Genomic DNA, 19,375 nt, shown 5'->3' with positions numbered 1-19,375 from the left:
GGTTGCTTCTCCAGATATGTGCGTTGTTGTTTCCACTTCTTTGTGTTTTAGGGCAATGGTTCTTAATCAGGAGTGTGTTCAAATTGCTTGAGAAGTTTTTTTCAGAAACAAGTCTGGGCTTTAGATGGATTTCTATCTCTATTCAGCAGATCTCAGGTGGGGTCAGGACACGTATGTTTTTTGAAAAAGCTACCTAGGTGATTCTGATATATAGCCCCAATATGAACTTTGTTCCAGGAATTTCATTGCATCTGAATACTCACTTGCCTGTGCCAAGATGCATTATCTTCTTAAACTAATTTGCATTTATTTTAGCTTATTTGCTATATCAGTTATTGTGACTTTATCCACAGCTGCTTTTATGCTGCTTGTTCTCTGAATTTGACCCCCATGGGATCCCAGCTGTCATATTTGCTAATGTCATTCATAATTTCTTTTTCTTATAACTTTATATAATTTTGAACTTTAGTTTTAGCAACTGTAAAATGGGATAATAATTCCTGTCCTGTTTTTATGAGACTAAAGCTAAAAGGATCAAATGAGAAATGTATATTAAAGTGCCTTAAAACAGTGTTTTAATTACTATAATTAACATTTTTTCACTGTGCAATTAATGCTGGTTCCCAGTGCTAGCTGTCTGACAGTTGATCATCCACTTTTATCTTTTATTTCAATGTACATTCTTTTTTTTCTTTTTTTTCCAATGTACTTTCTTTTTTTAATCTTAAAAACTCAAATAGCACTCTTTCTTGCCTAAGTGCAAATAAAAACCTAAATATATCTTGCAAATACTTTGGCTATATTTCAAATGTTATTCTGGTCTGTATGAGCATTTTACAATACTGTTAAAAATTTAGGGGTCAATCCCAGCTGTGCATAATATTGGTTAAAGAAAAGTACAGTAATCAGCTTGTTTAGAACCAACTTTTGAAGACATTTCTGTGATTTTCAAAACTGTAGTGATTTGAGATAATCTTAGTTAAGAGTACTCATTTTCTCTACAGTTCCCTGATTTATGTTTTACCAACTTCCACTCCATAGATGATTGCATTTCACCACTTTTTATCTTCAGGAAGGATGGCACTTCAGAACAGGGTACTGAGGAAGGAAGTAACTGATACACTGTACTGATGCATGATATTATAAATGATTTATAGCTGGGAATTTTTTTAAAATTATAAATAGAGGTAAAGAAATTAGAATATGAATAGGTATGAGGAGTATGAAGGTGTAACGATTTTAGTCCTTACAAAGCACTGTTTTTTTCCTTAGTAGTACAACCTAATAAGGAAAATGTGAATAATTATTAATATAGTCTTTCAATGTTTGCATAATGTAGACAAACAAAGATCTTTAGATTTTCAGTCATTCATTCCACAGATATTTACTGAATATCTGTGCAAGGCACTGATGAGTAGGACACAATTCCTGCCTTTAGGTAGCTTGAAGAAATAAAACAAGTTGTTTGAAGAAATAAAACAAGTAGCTTTTTTTCAAGAAGAAATAAAACAGTGAGTCTTCCCTAACTTACAGTTATTTGCAATAATTGCCATAAACAAAACGCTGTGATAGTTTAGAGGAGGGGAAGATTATTTCCAGCTGGGGGAATGGAGAATATTACAGTAAACTCTGGTTGTTAGACTTTTTACCAATAAAGAGCTTCTACAATAGAAAGAATAGAGTTCAAGGGTTTTTTTAAGTACTTGATGTTATATGATAACTAATATTTGTCATTTTTAGAATTTAAAAATCTTTAAAAAATGTTTTATTTAATCTTTCAGCAACTGCTTTTCTGTTTTCTTGTCTACAGACTTTTTTCTTAAACACACTTTCTAGTTTAAGGAAGTGTTGTATAACCAATGAAATATTTGAGTGCTCACTTTAAGCCTAGCACTTTTATTCACACTCCTCCCTCAAAAGTTAGCCACTTACCATTAGTGATGTCATTCTATATCAACTTCCCACTAAGACACCTTTAAATAAGCAGTGGGCAGGGATTTATTTGACCTTTAGTTCAACCACAAAGATGATTTAAGATATTACTTAAAAAATACTGTTGAGTATTTTGAACTTCGTTTTCAGAGGAAAATGTACTTTCTTTTAAATACTCCTACAAGGATATATAAGGTTGTGAAATTTTTTGTCTTTTTTTATTAGAGTATAGTTCACTTACAATGTTGTGTTAGTTTCTCTTGTACAGCAAAATGAATCATATATATATATATATATACACACACACACACATATATACAAATATATATCCACTCTTTTTTAGATTCTTTTCTCATATAAGTCATTACAGAGTATTGAGTAGAGTTCCCTGTGCTATACAGTAGGTTCTATTTTTGTGGCTGTGCTGGGTCTTTGTTGCTGCGCACGGGCTTTCTCTAGTTGCGGCAAGCAGGGGCTACTCTTCTTGCAGTGCACGGGCTTCTCATTGCAGTGGCTTCTCTTGTTGCAGAGCATGGGCTCTAGGCATGAGGGCTTCAGTAGTTGCAGCACGCGGGCTCAGTAGTTGCGACACATGGGCCCCAGAGGGCGCGGGCTTCAGTAGTTGTGGCGCGTGGGCTCAGTAGTTGCGGCGCACAGGCTCTAGAGCACAGGCTCAGTAGTTGCCCCACAGCATGTGGGATCTTCCCAGACCAGGGATCAAACCTGTGTCCCCTGCATTGGCAGGCGGATTCTTAACCACTGGACCACCAGAGAAGTCCTATAGAGTAGGTTCTTATTTGTTATCTATTTCATATATAGTAGTGTGTATATGTCAATCCCAATCTCCCAGTTTATTCTTCCCAAGGGGCAAAATTGAAATACTCATCTGCATGCCTTACATTTTTCAGTAAAATTGAAATAAGTATTATTAACTTGATTAGGTTAAAGTCAGTTTTCCCTGGCTCTTTGCCTTTTGAATAAACAAATAGGTAGTAAATTCAAGCACAAGGAGTCTAAACCCAACAGAATAAAATTAAAGATACCAGTAATACTTTACTTAGTAACACAAAGTAGAAAATATGGAGCCATCAATGATTCTTTACTTTCTCTTAACTCTAATGTTCGTTCAGTCACCAAGTACTGTCAATTTTATCTTTTAAATAATCCTTCATTCCTATTATCACTACCAAATTTCAGAAATACTCTCATCATTGCCCACATTACTGTAACAGCCTCTAAATTGATCACCTTGCTTTCTCTTTTCCTTTTAATCTGTTCACTGCCACCAGAATTCTTACTCTAAAATGTCAATCAGATCATGTGATTCCCCTGCATAAAACCTTACATTGATTCTCTGTCGCTCATAGAATGAAATCCAAATCTCCAAATGTACTCTGGCATTGGTTCTCTTTCTGAGGGTGGAAGTGTACTTCATTTCCATTGGGGCTGTATTGTGATTCTTTGGCTCTTTTTTTCTGTGCCTCCACCTTTGGACACACTCTTCCCTTTCTCTAGAATGCCTGCATTTCTCCCTTCCCCCTCCCCACCATTTTGCTTCAGTACCTCTTTTTATTCCTTTGACATAGGCTTTCCTGACTCTTTTGCTCTTATTACAATTTTATGCAGAATTTTGTTAGCATAAACAAAATTTTGTTCCTTCCTCTATAGTCTAATAATTTGTGTTGTTTGCCTCACTATTCTGTAAGATCCTTGAAAGAAGCAGTTGTGTATATACTGTCATGGTATCACTATAAATCATTGTTTTCAAGAAAGCATTCAAAATAATAATAGACCATTTACCGAATATTTGTTATATGTCTGATACTTGGTAAGAACCTAACACATGTTATCTTTAATACTCACAACAACCCTATGTGGTAGGTGCTATTGTTATTATCTCCATTTTATAGAGTAGGAAACTTAAGAGATATGATTTTCCAGGGTCTTCAATGTTAAGATGTGGCTGAGTAGTACTCAAAAGGCCTCTTCCCCATACTGCACTGATAATACCCACTGTGTTACCCTTTCTGAATATTTGCTTGTATCATAACAGAGGATAAGCCTTTAGTCAAATAAATGGATATCTTAATTGTGGGAATTTAGAAATCACTAAACTGATTGAGGGAGGGTTTTTTGGGGGGTTTTGGTTTTTGATTTGGGGTTTTTTTTTTAGTGGAAGGCATCTTTATACCCCTGAAATAAAGATACATTGCTAAGTACCCTACTTGTAAGCACACTTGAGTGTCTTTAATTAAACTGTCATTTCCATGATTTGGATCATTTCCATGATTTGGATAATAAGAGGGGGCAAAAGTGCATATGTTTTAGACAGCTTTATTGACATATAACTAATGTACAATAAATTACACATGTTTAAAGTATGCAATTTTATAACTTTTGACGTATTTATACAATTTTGAGATCATCACCACGATCAAGTAATTAACATGTCTGTCATTCCCCAAAGTTCCCCATCCACTCCACACCCCTATGCTTAGGCAACCAGTGATCTGCTTTCTATCATTATAGATTAGTTTACATATTCTAGAGTTTTATATAAATGGAATCATAACAGTATGTGCACTTTTGATCTGGCTTCTTTCACTCAGTATATTTATTTTGAGATTCATCCATGTTGTTCTGTGTATCCGTATTGATTCTAAAGGTATATATTTTGAATTACATTCGTTATAGAAAGTAAATAATTATTTTCTTTTCCTCTGTTGTGTCTTATACTTTAGGTGGGACTGACTGAAAATTCTTTTGAGTGTAAAGTCCCTTCTGGAACTTGTTTTGCTGTACTATGTATAAGTCCTTTAAGATTCCAATGGAGATATAAAAAACTTAACATTTCCTTCTGCAAGGATTTAAATACATTTTCATTTTCAATGAACAGTCTTTTAGTCCACTGTTAAGTCTAATGTAAAATCAAGCAAAGTCACTTTTGGAATATAATACTGTACTTCTGAAGACTATCTTCTTGACCCATTTGGGAGAATTTTGGGGGAAAACCCTTCTGCTTGGTCTCATGTAAGTGGGCATCTCTGAAGTGGTTATCACAGAACTTCACTCTGGCATTAGTTATAGATACTAAACGATAAAGTACTAACCAGTAAATATGATTTGAATGACTTGTGTTTACACTGTACGGGAGCTCAATTTGAATGAGAGAGAAGAGTGTCTTTGCCACCCAATCTTTGATAATTACATTTCAACCTTGTTATTTAATATTGAGAGGGAAAATTTTTTAGTCTACTGTTTTATAAAAAACAAAATGGTCAAAATCCATTATCATTCCTATTGTAATCTCACCCTCCCCCCTTTTAAAATTTTCAGGTGGTAATAAACCACGTATAGAGATAATTGAACAACCCAGGCAGAGGGGAATGCGTTTTAGATACAAATGTGAAGGGCGATCAGCAGGCAGCATTCCAGGGGAGCACAGCACAGACAACAACCGAACATACCCATCTATCCAGGTAATAGACCATTCTCCTGTGTGTGTCTGTCTCTTAGTTGCTTCATATTTTAGCTACAGCAACTATGTTAAAGACTCAGCTTCTTCACAGTGATCTCCACTAGCTTTTCTTCCTATTTTTCTTTTTAATTGATCTATACTGCATAGAATTCTAGGGACATTTCTTAAGTACAGCATGGATTCTTCATCCCTGTGGATAGTTATACATTGTGTGTTAATCTAAGTAGAGTGATTCCCAGTGCTTAGTATACATTGGCAGCTTTTGGATGATGATCCCTTTCATGGAACAAAAAGCTAATGAGGAAAAAGCATTCTCTCCTTGCAGAGGTGATCAGAATTGTTCTGTAGATTGAAAACATGCATTTGGGAATTCAATTAGAATTCTTCCTGCAGTCACTTGGTTAATCTAGGGTCTATGTAAAAAGAGAACATTTTTTGTCTTTTTTTCCCCCTTACCTTTATTGCCTATCCCTGATACTCTGGGTTGCCTTGACTGATTTGAAATATTGTCACTTTTTAAATATAGTTTTTTCATATTAGCATAAATTTCGAAAGCAGTTTGACTTTGGTAATATACTATAATTATAAACTATACCATATTTGTATTTTATATTTATATACATTTCCTTCAGTTTTTAATGATTTTTTTTTATTCTTTAAATGCCAGTTTAAAACCTTAATGGCAGAGTGGATTTTTGAAAAGTGTTATTCAATGTTTCATCAGCAGATCTGAATTCACTATTTTATAACTAGATTATTTACAGAGTTTACTCTATTGAACTTAAAGGAAATGCTAAGTTATATAACAAGCCAATGGCAAAATTACATATTGAATTACAAATTCCAATCTTCCATCACATTTTTTTGTTAGCAATATGGATTTGAGTTAGATCTAAGTCTTTTTATATAATGTTAAAATGGGAGAGGTGCTAATAAAAGGTAAATAAGAAAACAGTAATCTTCTATTCCTTTAAGAGTGAATTTTAGCTCTTCTCCATAATTCAGCTTATTCTATACATTCTCTTTAATATTTCTAAGGTCTATATCCTTACCATTCCAGTATGTTCTAAACAACTTTGCAGCTTGAGTTCTACATTAGTCTACCTTATGCTTTTTTCTTTTTTCTTTTTCTTTTGGCTGCACCACACAGCTTGCAGGATCTTAGTTCCCCAGCCAGGGATCGAACCTGTGCCTCTGCAATGGAAGCACAGAATCCTAACCACTGGACCGCCAGGGAATTCCCAGCCTTACACATTTAAGTTGTTACCTTCTCTTTTATTCAGAAAAGCAATAAATACTTTCTAGTTACTGTTCAAATTAAGTTTAAATTCAAAATTATGAATTTTAATGCCCTTTTACCTGTGAAACCACCTATTCTTACTTAACTGCCTTGTCATTTGTGCTTGCAAATTTGCTAGCTTCCAACCTAAACATTAACTCATCCCCACATGCTTCCTTCCTCTCCCATGTTTAACTCTTCTCTTCTTTCTCAGTGTTCTGTGTGAAAACTTAATTTTGCAAAACTCAACTTGATTTATTGCCTGTTATACAGTGAACACTTGCAGTATGCTTACTGATTAACAAATATTTTTGTAAAATGGAATGTAATGTATTAAGTAAAATGATCATATTTGTGTGGTATCATTCCCATTATGGCTTAAATATATACTTTTTTGTTTTTTGGCTGCATTGGGTCTTCATTGCTGTGTGTGGGCTTTCTCTAGTTGTGGCGAGTGAGGGCTACTCTTTGTTGCGGTGCATGGGCGTCTTATTGCCATGGCTTCTCTTGTGGAGCACAGGCTCTAGGTGCACCGGCTTCAGTAGTTGCAGCACGCGGGCTCAGTAGTTGTATCTTGCGGGCTCTAGAGCATAGCCTCAGTAGTTGTGGTGCACGGGCTTAGTTGCTCCGTGGCATGTGGGATCTTCCCAGACCAGGGCTCCAACCCGTGTCCCCTGCATTGGCAGGTGGATTCTTAGCCACTGTGCCACCAGGGAAGCCCTAAATATATACTTTGAAGGGATGTTTATGGTATGACAATGAATATAATGCATGGCATTCAGTGACTCAACATCTTAGAATTTCCTCATGCTCTGTGATAATATTTTGGTGTAATTTTACTTGTTTTCAAAGGAAAATAAGCAGAAATCAGATGATATGACCAATTGAATTAGGGCACAAAATAATATGCCAAGGAACTGAGAGGTAAAATTCTCCTCTACTGGTATTCTCTGTAAAGTTTCATCCAAACTGCAGTTGCCAGTCAATTGGACTTTATTTATCCAGTGCTAACTATATTATATAAATTGAACTCTCATTTTGTAGATCAGTTCTTAATGAGATATATTTATGGATCATATATTTAATTTCCCCCCTTTTCAGATTATGAACTACTATGGAAAAGGAAAAGTGAGAATTACATTAGTAACAAAGAATATCCCACATAAACCTCATCCTCATGATTTAGTAGGAAAAGACTGCAGAGATGGCTACTATGAAGCAGAATTTGGACAAGAACGCAGACCTTTGTTGTAAGTACACAGTCACAGACATTTTTAGGAATAGGATAAGCATAGAATGAATGCTCTTGATTCCTATCCATGTACATCTGTTATTTTTTAGCAGAATAAACTAATTCCTCACTGTACTTCTATTTACTATAGTATACATTTACATTTTCTTATCATTTGCATTGGAACTACCCTTTCATTCTTTATTAGTAGACACAGTCCATGCTGGTAGCAGGAATACTTCTTTATTGTAACTAAAAGTAAACAAACGTATTTTATGCTGCGATTTTCTTTCTTAGTTTGAACAACTTATGAAATATTTTCTTTCATAAATTTTTACTCTCTTTTCATTGATAGTTAACTTAAAAATTGCCAGATGTGAGAAAATCAACTGGAAAACTGGAATTATTATTTGAAAAGGGCAGTTATAAAATTAACATACAGCAATAGTTCTAAGATTTTAAAAAAAGTATGTAATACTTTGTGTTTGAGGCTGCTGGATGGATCCATTCATCCTATTGGTGAGAGTGTAAATAAATATAATCTTTCTGGTAGGCTTTTTAACAACTACATAACAAAAGCCTGAAAAATATGAATGTCTCTTGAACTAGCAATTCTATTTCTAGGAATTTATCCTGAGGAAATAATTTCTAATTAAGCATGTTCAGAAATTTAGCTATAACGATGTTCATTGAAGCTTTGTTTGTGATGGCAAAAAGTTAGAAGCAATCCAGATAATAAACAAAGGGGGATTAGTTAAATAAACTGGTATATCCATGCAGTGTACTCCTATGTAGCCTTAAAAACAACCTTGCAAATATGTCTTTGTATAGAATGATATTCCCAATGTTTAGATAAATAAAATAGGGCTTTAAAACAATGTGTGATAAATAATTTAAAAAATTTTCATTTTATATTGGAGCATCGTTGATTAACAATGTTGTTTTAGTTTCAGGTGTACGTGATAAATAATTTTTTCAAAAGTAAATGTGTACATATACATAGTAGTATAAACACTAAGGTATTGATAGTAGTTGTCTCTGGGTGGGAAGAATTGTGGGGTTTTATGTTCTTTTAACTGGTGTTTATTTTATAATTCATTTTTTGTAACGAACATGTGTTGCCTTTGAGGAAAAGTGAAACCAATTGCAACAGGAAAAGATTAGTAGCCTCCTTAAATACTAGCAGTAACCATTTAGAAAGTATACTTTAAAAATATTCCTCTTTCAGTAACAACACAAAACATAAACTATCTAGTTATACAAACTTGGCAAGAAGTATTTCCTGTTTATATTATTTGACCTCCCAATAGCATTTACATTGTAGATTACTCCTTTATTGAAACATTATTATTCCTTGATTTCTGATTTAGTGAGAACAAACCTTCCTGTTTTACTTCTTACTTCTCTGGCTGTTCTTTCTCAATCCTAGTTACAGGCAGTTAAATTTTTGGACTACCTAAATTATGTCCAGTGATGCCCAATAATGCCTGTTAGGGCTGTCCTACCCTTCCCCTCAATCCAAGATCCTGTTAAGGATCATACATTATTTTTAGGTGTCATGCTTATTTAGTCTCCTTTGATTTAGAACAGTTTCTTGGCCTTTGTTGGTCTTTCATGACATTAACATTTTTGAAGAGTTTAGGTTGTTTTGAAGAATGTTGTTCAATGTGGATTAGTCTGAATGGTTGCTCATGATTATGTCCATGTTACCATGAATAATAATTTCATGTTAACATGAAATATTTTGGATGAGAAATCTACAGAGGTGATGCTGTATTGTTCTCAAAATAATGTTTTAGGAGACGCCATATTAGTCTATATTAGTACTACTATATTTTCCCATTGGTGATATTAATTGGCATTCTGTTGTAAAGAACTTTTCCATCTTCCCCTACCTCAGTTGAAAAAATAACACTATAGACTCATGGATTCTTTTATTCAGTGTATTATAATTGAATGCTAGTCCATTACTAGCATTATTATTTTGATTTTCAAATTGACCCAAACTTGACCAAGGCAAGCCCCTTCAAACTGTTTCCTGTGTCCTTTTGACATGTCCCCATCTTTCTTCGAGCACTTCTTTACTTTCTGACACAGCGAAGTGTTCAAGACTTACTCGTACTTTTCTTGCCCAAGCCTTGAAATCTTCAGTTGTTTCTAAGGATCCCTGGTTTCTTTCAGTAGGGAATGGTAATAAGGGTGATTGCCTTTTTGACATATTCTCTTAAATAGCTCAAAAGCACCTCAAATAGAATATGCCCCAAACCTTGATCTTACCCTGATCATATATACCTCTTTCCTCTCAAAATTGGTCTTCCAGTGTACCTTGTTTTACTAGTTGCTGTAAAAGCCCCAAACATAGGTGTCATCCTTGACACCTCCTCACAGAGGTGCACATGTTGAATTCACTAACAGGTACCTCCTAAATAGGTCTTGAATCTATCCACTTCTCTCCATGACTCCATCACCAACATACTAATTGATCAACTCTCTCCTATCATAGGTTCCCGTGATATAATGTGTATCTCCTTTATAAAACTTGTCATGATTTCAGTTTAGCATCTTGGTGTGTGATTACTTCATGTCTGTTTCACTAGAAAAAAAGTTTCAGCAAACTTTTTCTGTAAAGGACCAGATAGTAAATATTTTAGGCTTTGCAGGCCCTGTGGTCTCTGCTGTACCTGCTCAATTCTGCTGTTGTGGCATGAAAGTACCTGTAGATAATATGCCAACAAATAAGTTTGTTCGAGTAAAACTTTATTTACAAGAACAGGTAGGTGGTGGGCCAGATTTAGTCCATGTGCTATAGTTTGCCAACCCCTGCTCTAGACTGTAAGCCCCATGAGAGGAGGGATTGTATACTCCCATTACTTACCAGAGTTTTTGGTACATAGTAGGAACCCCAGAACTTGTTGAATGACTATGAATGAATGAGTAATTGATTCAGATAATCTCTGTGATCCTCGGTTTCCTCATGTCAGAATTTCAGTGTGTGAATAGGAGTCAAATATGATTATTCAGAAGTAGTGTATAAATATTATAAAAACAAAGAGTTCTTTAAAATCTTTTGTCAAAGAAAAAGTGAGAACCAACCTAAGAATCTTTCAAAGAAGTGGAATACTTTTGAGGAAGACAATCATGATTTCAGGGTTTCAAGAAAGGATTACAAGTTCAAGATGGACTTTTTAATTATTGGAGGCAGAAGAAGGAAATGTTAAAGATATTTTAGGTGCTAACAAAATCACAGGTGTGGTGAATGTGAAGAGCATGAACAATAAGACAACAGCGCATGGAGGGGGCAAACAGGGCAAGCGACCTCCTGGTGCAAAGGGCCATGTCAAGTTTGAACAAATAGTAATGTTAGTATAACCAAGTTTTGCTTCCTTATTCACACCCACCCAACTTTAATGATGTCATGGTTTTTCCATGTGGGAACAAGTATGACTGGTGGTGGTAGGGGAGTTCCCCCCACCATCATCTGTACTACACATATGCAAATTAGTAATATTTGTAGCAGTTGAGAAATTTTCCATAAATGACATTTTGAAACTTTTGTTAAATATTATTGTTGGTATTAAATATCTTTCTAATGAAAAAAATATGTAGTTTGATGCTTTCTTATGATGAATGATTATTATAACTTCATATGATAAGGCACAAAACATATTCCACTGCTGCTGGCGGTGAAGTCATTTGAAGTCAAAAACCAGATGTCCATGGAGTGGAGAGGTTGAGGTGTAAGAGGATTAGCAGGCACTGTAGCAAACTGCAGAGCCCTGTATAAATGGGGCTGCAGGTGCTCAGCTCCAGCCAGGTGTTTCTGTGCCAATCTGCTGTTGCCAGACCTTTAAAATGTTCAAGAGAAGCCAGAAATCCAGAATGTTTATATGCAGTTACCTGGTTTTTAAATGTTGGTAGTCTACGCACATTTTTAAAAAATGTAGTCAACACTTTTATGAGCTCAGCAAAACTATATCTGTAGGTGTCAGCCTGTGGGCATCTTTTTACAACTTTTGCTTTACATTATCAAATGTACAGATTTTATTGATTTGATTATGAATTCGTTTGGGAGGTGAATTTTAGCTTTTTGGTGTTGCTTTCCTCTTAATCTTTGTCCACTTTGGTATATTTGATGCAGGAATATTAGTAAGATCTAACCATAAAATACTGTATGTAAAAGTGATGAAGTATACACTGCTTTTCTTTTAACAGTTCTCTTAGAAATATAGCCCCATTTTTTTATCCTCACATCTTTATCATAGCAATTGGAAATGTACTTCATGCTTTTAATATCTCCATCTGACATTATGATGACCTTTCAGTGCTGGTTATATGCTTGATTTTTGCAGTATCCTTTAATAAAACCTCATTTATGTGTCCTTGTATTCAGCTATAAGGAAATTTGAAAGTTCTGTGTTTTCCTTCTAGTTTTCAAAATTTGGGTATTCGATGTGTAAAAAAAAAAGAAGTAAAAGAAGCTATTATTTCAAGAATAAGGGCAGGAATCAATCCCTTCAATGGTAAGTATGTTTGATTTAATTATTTCTATTATTTGGATATTGACTTATTGTGATAAATGATTTCTATTTGTATCTTCAACCTGTGCTTTAAAAGCTGTCTTAAGTTCTGTGTTAACTTATATACTTGTCTTACACCTGTAAATGAGGATTGAAGTATATTTAAAATGCTTCAGTGTTGAAAAAAAAATCTTATTCACACAAGGCTTTCTCCTATCAGTGAAGAGTGTCATTGTTTTCTATAAGAAAACCCTCTCAAAAATATTCTGATTCTTTTGGAATGTGGCCTTCCTTTTGCCACTCCAGCAGACAATATATACTCCCCCCTCTGAATATTGAATAGGCACTGTGGTTATAAGGTATTGGAGTGCATTTAACTCAAGGGCATATTCAACAGTGAAACTTAAATTAATCCCAATGTGGAAGTAGTATAGAAATAGTAGAGGCTATACAAAATATTTTCATAGTATGTTTGTGTGTACGGCTAGATATTTACTGTTCAGTGGATTTTGTTGGGGATGGCACTGTCTGGTGTAGCACCTGGTAATGGTACCACAATTGCTACAGAATAGGTGAGGGCTATATTTCTTGAATAGAAAAATGACTACCAAGCTGACGTCCTACACTACAGTGGTCTCCATTGTAAAGTCATCTGCAGCCACTTAAATATGCATAATTCAGGTATTGAACAACTATAAAATTTTCAAAGAATAGATTTCTTTGTCATATTTAAGATATCCTTATATTGTTAGTTTGTGTTTTTTGTGGATGTTTAAAAATAATTTCAGGGATATGATGATAATTTAAAGAATATCCTCATAGACAAGTAGTGTTTTTATGAATTATAAGGTCTGCATCTCTTTTCTCTAGGTCTTTATTTTTCATACTATTTAGTATAACACAAAAAGCAAAAGTTCCCTTCTTTCTCTTCAGTATTACTCACTGTAAGAGACTACTGTTAAATTTGATGTAAATTTTTCTAGAATTTTCTTTATACATGTGTCATGTATATATATACACACACATGTATTTTTTATACAAATGGAGTCATGTTACACTTCCTAATCTACTACTTCGTACTTTTCACTCAGGAATATATCTTAAACATCTTTCCATATTAGTACTTATAAATCTAGTTCACTTTTTAACAGTATTCTGTGGTTTGGGTAGGCTTTAATTTGTTTATTAGTCATCTATTAATAAACATTTAAGTTATTTTCAATTTACTAAAAAAAGTCCATTGAATATAGACTTTGAACTCTTGTGTGATATTTTTTTAAAAAATATATTTATTTATTTTTGGCTGTGTTGGGTCTTCGTTGCTGCGCGCGGGCTTTCTCTAGTTGCAGTGAGCAGGGGCTACTCTTCGTTGTGGTGTGTGGGCTTCTCATTGTGGTGGCTTCTCTCGTTGTGGAGCATCGGCTCTAGGCGCACAGGCTTCAGTAGTAGTGGCATGCAGGCTCAGTAGTTGTGGTGCATGGTCTTAGTTACTTAGTTGCTCTGCGGCATGTGGGATCTTCCCAGACCAGGGCTCAAACCTGTGTCCCCTGCATTGGCAGGCGGATTCTTAACCACTGGGTCACCAGGGAAGTCCCACTTGTGTGATTTTTTTTTTTCCTTAAATATTTTCTATGCCTTCATTTCCTTATTTATAAAGTGGAGCTAATAATAGTACCTACTTCATAGGTTGCTATAAGAATTAAATGAACTAAAATATGTAAAGCACTTATTATGTACTAGGAACTATTCTAAGTGCTGTATGAGTATATGTTATTAATATCATGCCTTGTTCTGGATTGGTAAAAACAAAAATCAGAAAACCCCCCAAACTTCCACAGATGGCCCATCTGCCTTTTGACTCCTGCATTTTCCTTTTTAATGCCCTTTCCACTGGAGTCAGGAGATCTGGATTTGAATTCCAGCATTGCCACTTGTACATGGTATGTGACTTAGGAAAGTTAAGTAACCAAAGCTTTGGTTTTCTCTTCTGTAAAGCAGAGATTAAATAAAATAGTGTACATAAAGTACTTAACATTTACTCCTTGACATACAAATAATACTTAATAAATGGTAGCTATTATTTATAATCTCCTTGTTTTATACTGCATTATCCCTGTTTCATACTATGCCTAGACTTGATGGCCACTTTAATTTAAAAGTTGGCCTTTTACTTTAGCAATAAATCAAAATTTTAAATGAGCATACTCTTGACCCAGAAATTTTCCACTTTTGAAAATTATCCTAAGGAAATAATACCTGGTGGAGCTAGAATTTGAAAACAGGTAGCCTGGCTCTCAGGCACATTGCTTTATCTCAACTATGCTTGTTGTATTAACTCCCCGCCCCCACCCATTAGAATAATATTAGAACAGTGCTTTAGCATATTATTGTGATTAAAAAGTTGCAATGGCTCCTTAAATAGTTTAAAAACGAAATGGCCCTAAATTGGAAATCTTCCACATGTAGCTCCAACATATCTTTCCTACCTTCTTGTCCACTGCTCCTCTTCGTGAACCATTCTCTATTCCAGAAAAACTGTTTTGTTCATCTACCCTGACCATCTCTCAGTCGTCTCTGTTCTTCTCACTACCATTGTAGGAATGTAAGCTTACATCAGTTTTTAGCCTGGACTGTTATTGATAGCCTCTAAACTTGTGTTCCTGCCTCTATTCTAGATCACCCTCCAAGCAGTTTATACACTCTACATCCAAAAAGATTCTTCTGAAACCAATATGAATCAGTTCAGAACTCTGCTTATTATCCTTCAGTGACTCCACATCATCTTCACCAGTGACTCTCAATTTGAATGTGCATAGGAATCCCTTAGTACTTGCTAAAAATGTAGAATCCAGGCCACATTTCCCCTAATTGGATAGGTCTGATGTGGGGCCTTGGGCTCTGCATTTTAAGAAGCCTCTAGATCCATGTTTCTTAACTGCAACTCACAGTAGGAAATAGATTTTATTTGTCTACTCAATACATACACATGCACACATTCTTACTACATGCAGTATATTCTTACTACATGCAGTATACTCTAATCCATTCCTTTCCATTTGATTTTTTTTTTAAAGCAAATGCATGTCCAACCCAGTAAATTAATTTTATGACCAATGGGTCCTAAACTCTTAGTACATGCAGTATGCTTTCTATTCTATTCAATTCCATTTCTTTTTCTTTTTTTTTTTAAGGCAATGCTTAATGAAGCCACTGAATTAATTTTATGACCATTGGGTCTCAAACTACAATTTGAAAATCTCTGCCCTAGATGATTCTAATGCAAGTGATCCTGGACCACACTTTGAGAAACCCTGATATACTTACTAGATTCAGTTTCTCAAGCATGGCATTTAAAGCCCTTCATAATCTGATCCTTGTTTTCCATTCCAGCGTCATTTCTAGCTGTCATCCTCTGCCTCAACTTCCTGTCTGTCCTTCCCCTAGCACTGAGTGCACACATGCCATCTGAACTTTTGGCCATTCTGAATTACTTGTCATGTTAGAAGAGCCATATTTTTTCTTGCTACTGTGTTCTTATACGTGCAGTTCCTAGCATGAAATACCTTAATCTACATGGTGAATTCTTTCTGCTCATCCCTCAAGTTTAAGGGACACTTCTTTCAAGCTATCTGTGACCTTCTCAGAGCAAAGTATTCTGTTTTCCCAAAGTGCTGTACATATTCTAATATGGTTAATCCCCCTGAAAAAACTCAAAACCCTAAAAACTAATTAAAATAGTCTGAACTCAGCTATAGACCTTTCTTGGTTGTTTATTCTATGCTATTTTCAGGATATACTGGTAAATTCTACCACTTACGTAGGAATTTGTCAGAGCTGAACTGACACTTTTTTATAGATGTATCACTTAACACAGGAAAATTATACTGGTAAAGATAACAAGATACTAGCCGACTTTGTGTTATATCTTTATGATATATAGAAACAACGGAATTGGAAATGTTTAGCAGAATAGGGTCTACAAATTCTGGTCTATAGACTATCTCATTATGACAGTCTGTTCCCTAAAGATCAAATATGTGAAAATGCAAAGACTATTAAAAATTATTTTTACTTTGCATGTATCTAGGATGTTTTAAGGCGAGTCCTTATCTTTCTTGCCATTAGTTCTTTAAAACAGGAACTGTCTCTTGCAGATAGGGACATATAACAGTCAAGTAGTATTAAACTTGAGGCTTCATGTAAAATACCTGTTCAAATTATCTAATATGTGCTGAAGTCTAAATTGTGTGAGGAATTTATTTAAGGGCTCCATTATCAAATTTTAACAGTGTCCATTTAGCTGGCACCAAAAAAATGTCAGTTAGACTTCATAGGGGACTCTTACTGCAAAAGCAGGGAAAAATTTTTTAATTGTCACTTTCTAACTGTGTATTTAATGACATATAAGGAATTCTAATATTCAGTGATTAAAATCCATAAGATTTTTACAATAAAGTATTTGCAATTCTGTTTTATTTGTCACTTTAGTTTTTTTCCATGTACAGAGGACATTGAGTTGTTGTGAGAGCACAAAGGCTGTTTTGCAGTTGGGTTTGGGGGGATTATTTTATTTTGGTAGTCTGAAAGAGAATACAGTTTAAAAAGACAGGTAGTCTCTTAACAGATTCTTGTCTCTAAAAGTCTGGTTTAATACAAGAAAATAAGAGCCTTTCCTCACCACTTAAAACTTAAAGCCTAAACAGCAAGAAGAAGAAAAAACCCTTGTGTACTTCATTGCAGTCATTTTAGAAAGCCTTCTTTATTATGCTGTGCAGAACTTGGGGCACTTTTATGCCTTCAGCATACTCCCATTTATAACACTTTTCATGTTACATTATGTAATTTTAGTTTATGCATCTGTTTCTCATCCAGACACTAATCTCACTAAGGGCAGGCTGTCTTTTCATATCTCTGTCTAGCATTTGTTTTAGCACATAATAGAAGCCCAATAAATATGTTGAAAGAATGAGTAATTAATGATAGACTGCTATGACCATTTACCTTTTGCCTGGCACACAAGCGCTTAAATGTTAGCTTTTATTATAACTATACATTTTAAGTAACAGAAATTAAAAGAATTATAACTAAACTTTGTTTTTTTCCCTTAAATAAGACATAGCTCTTAAAATTGCTAATCTATATACTGTACATTTTTGCCCTGTTACTTTTTAAATTTTAGTAATATTTAGCAATAATTAAAATTTTAGAAAAGTCACATCTCTAGAGCTAGTAGGTGTTATAATTGATTTAAAAATTTTAATCCCTACTTTGAAAACAAATAAATCATGATCATATCTTTTTGATAAAAATGAAATTCTTATTGCATATACACTGCTCTTAGGACTAAGGAGTGACATTTATTGCTAAAGATAGATTAAGGAGAATAATTGTTACCTTGTATGTATCTTTTTGATCACGTATAAAGGGAAATTTTAAACTAGTTTAAGAGAAATTTAAGAGAATTTGATTGGTCTCATGCTTTCTTTTGCTAGATTTTTCAACTATCATTTTTCACATTGCAGAATTTTTAAAATAAGACATTCTGTATCGTGCTATATATTTAAAAGCCTACTGCAGGCATTATCTAAGTGGAGGAAACATCCAAAGCATTCACTTTAAAGTTAGGAATGAGAAAAGGATGTGCACTCTTGCCACTTCTATTCCACATTGTACTGGAGATTGTAACCAGTGCACAGAGCTGATCAAAAATGAAGAAATAAAACTGTAATTATTGGAAGCTATTATTTACAGTGAAAACTCGAAAGGATATACAGATTATTAATATAATGTTTAAAAGGGTGAATGCATGTACAATTAACATACAAAATTCAGTTACATTTCTATTCATCAGCAGCAAATAATTAAAGAAAATATTGTCAGAAAATATAAAATACCTAGCAACAACTCTAAGAAATGATGATCAAGATTTCTTTAGAGAAAATTATAAAATTTTATTATGCGATAATAGAGAACACCTAAATAGATGGAGAGGTATATCATATTCTTTAATATCAATATTATAAACATTGCATTTTTTCCCAAATTGATATATGGGTTCAGTGAAATTCCAAACAACTCCCAACAAGATTTTTCACTAAAGTGATAAGATGATTCTGAACAGGAAAAGGAGGATAATTTATAGAGGAGGAATAGTGATGAAAAACTGGCCTTATCAGATATTAGGGTTTATTCTGAAGAAATACTTATGAGATATTAGGGTTTATTATGAATAAGTACTAATTAAGTAATATTGGGTTAACAATAGACAAATTGACCAGTGGAGTAAAATTGAGAGCCCAGAAACAGACTTAAGAAAATATGAAACTTTAGTAAATGACAGTGGTGGCATGTCAGATCAAGAGAAAGGGAGGAAATATTTGATAAGCAAAGCTGGAAAAATGATTAAGTTGGATTCCCTACCTCTCGCCATATATAAAAATCAGCTTTCAAATGGATTAAAGACTTTAATGTAAATCAACACTTAGAAAACTCTTAGTATAAAATATTGGTAAATAGATTTTAGTCCTTGGCTTATATAGAAAGACAAGACACAAAGTGTTTTCTATAAAACAGTTGATAAATTTGATGATGTTTAAAATTTCAGTTTACTGTATTTTTCAGTTCTAGAATTTTGTTTGGTTCCTTTTCCAATAGCTTCAAGTACTCTACTAAACTCTCAATATTGTCTTTAACTCCTTTCATTTATTAAGTGTAGTTATTTTAAATCATGTATCTGAAAACTTCATTGTTTGGAACCTTTGTGGTCTGTTTCTATAGTCTGTTGTTTTTCTTTTCTTTAAAAAAAAATTATTTTGTCTCTTCTTATGCCTGCTTATTTAAAATAGAATACCAGTCATCCTATATGCAAAGTTGTTTAGGTCCAGGGTGTTTTCTCCCTTCAGAAGACCTTCTTGTGGTGGGTGGCTTGTCACACTAGC

At 34.2% G+C, this 19,375-nt stretch overlaps 1 protein-coding gene across 1 annotated transcript in view; it reads left to right on the top strand.

Moving 5' to 3' along the window:
- REL (REL proto-oncogene, NF-kB subunit) overlaps window positions 1-19,375 on the top strand; it is a 37,539-nt gene that overhangs the window by 5,027 nt on the left and 13,137 nt on the right. The window contains exons 2-4 of the mRNA XM_024753017.1: window positions 5,269-5,411; window positions 7,791-7,939; window positions 12,349-12,440. Of these exons, the coding sequence (XP_024608785.1) occupies window positions 5,269-5,411; window positions 7,791-7,939; window positions 12,349-12,440 (384 nt within the window). The remainder of the gene's footprint in view (window positions 1-5,268; window positions 5,412-7,790; window positions 7,940-12,348; window positions 12,441-19,375) is intronic.

This window comes from Neophocaena asiaeorientalis, unplaced genomic scaffold (genome assembly GCF_003031525.2).
Source record: "Neophocaena asiaeorientalis asiaeorientalis breed wild unplaced genomic scaffold, Neophocaena_asiaeorientalis_V1.1 scaffold100, whole genome shotgun sequence".
NCBI classification, from domain to species: domain Eukaryota; kingdom Metazoa; phylum Chordata; class Mammalia; order Artiodactyla; family Phocoenidae; genus Neophocaena; species Neophocaena asiaeorientalis.
Note: the sequence above shows the minus strand (reverse complement) of the source record. Positions and strands in the feature narration are given on the sequence as shown.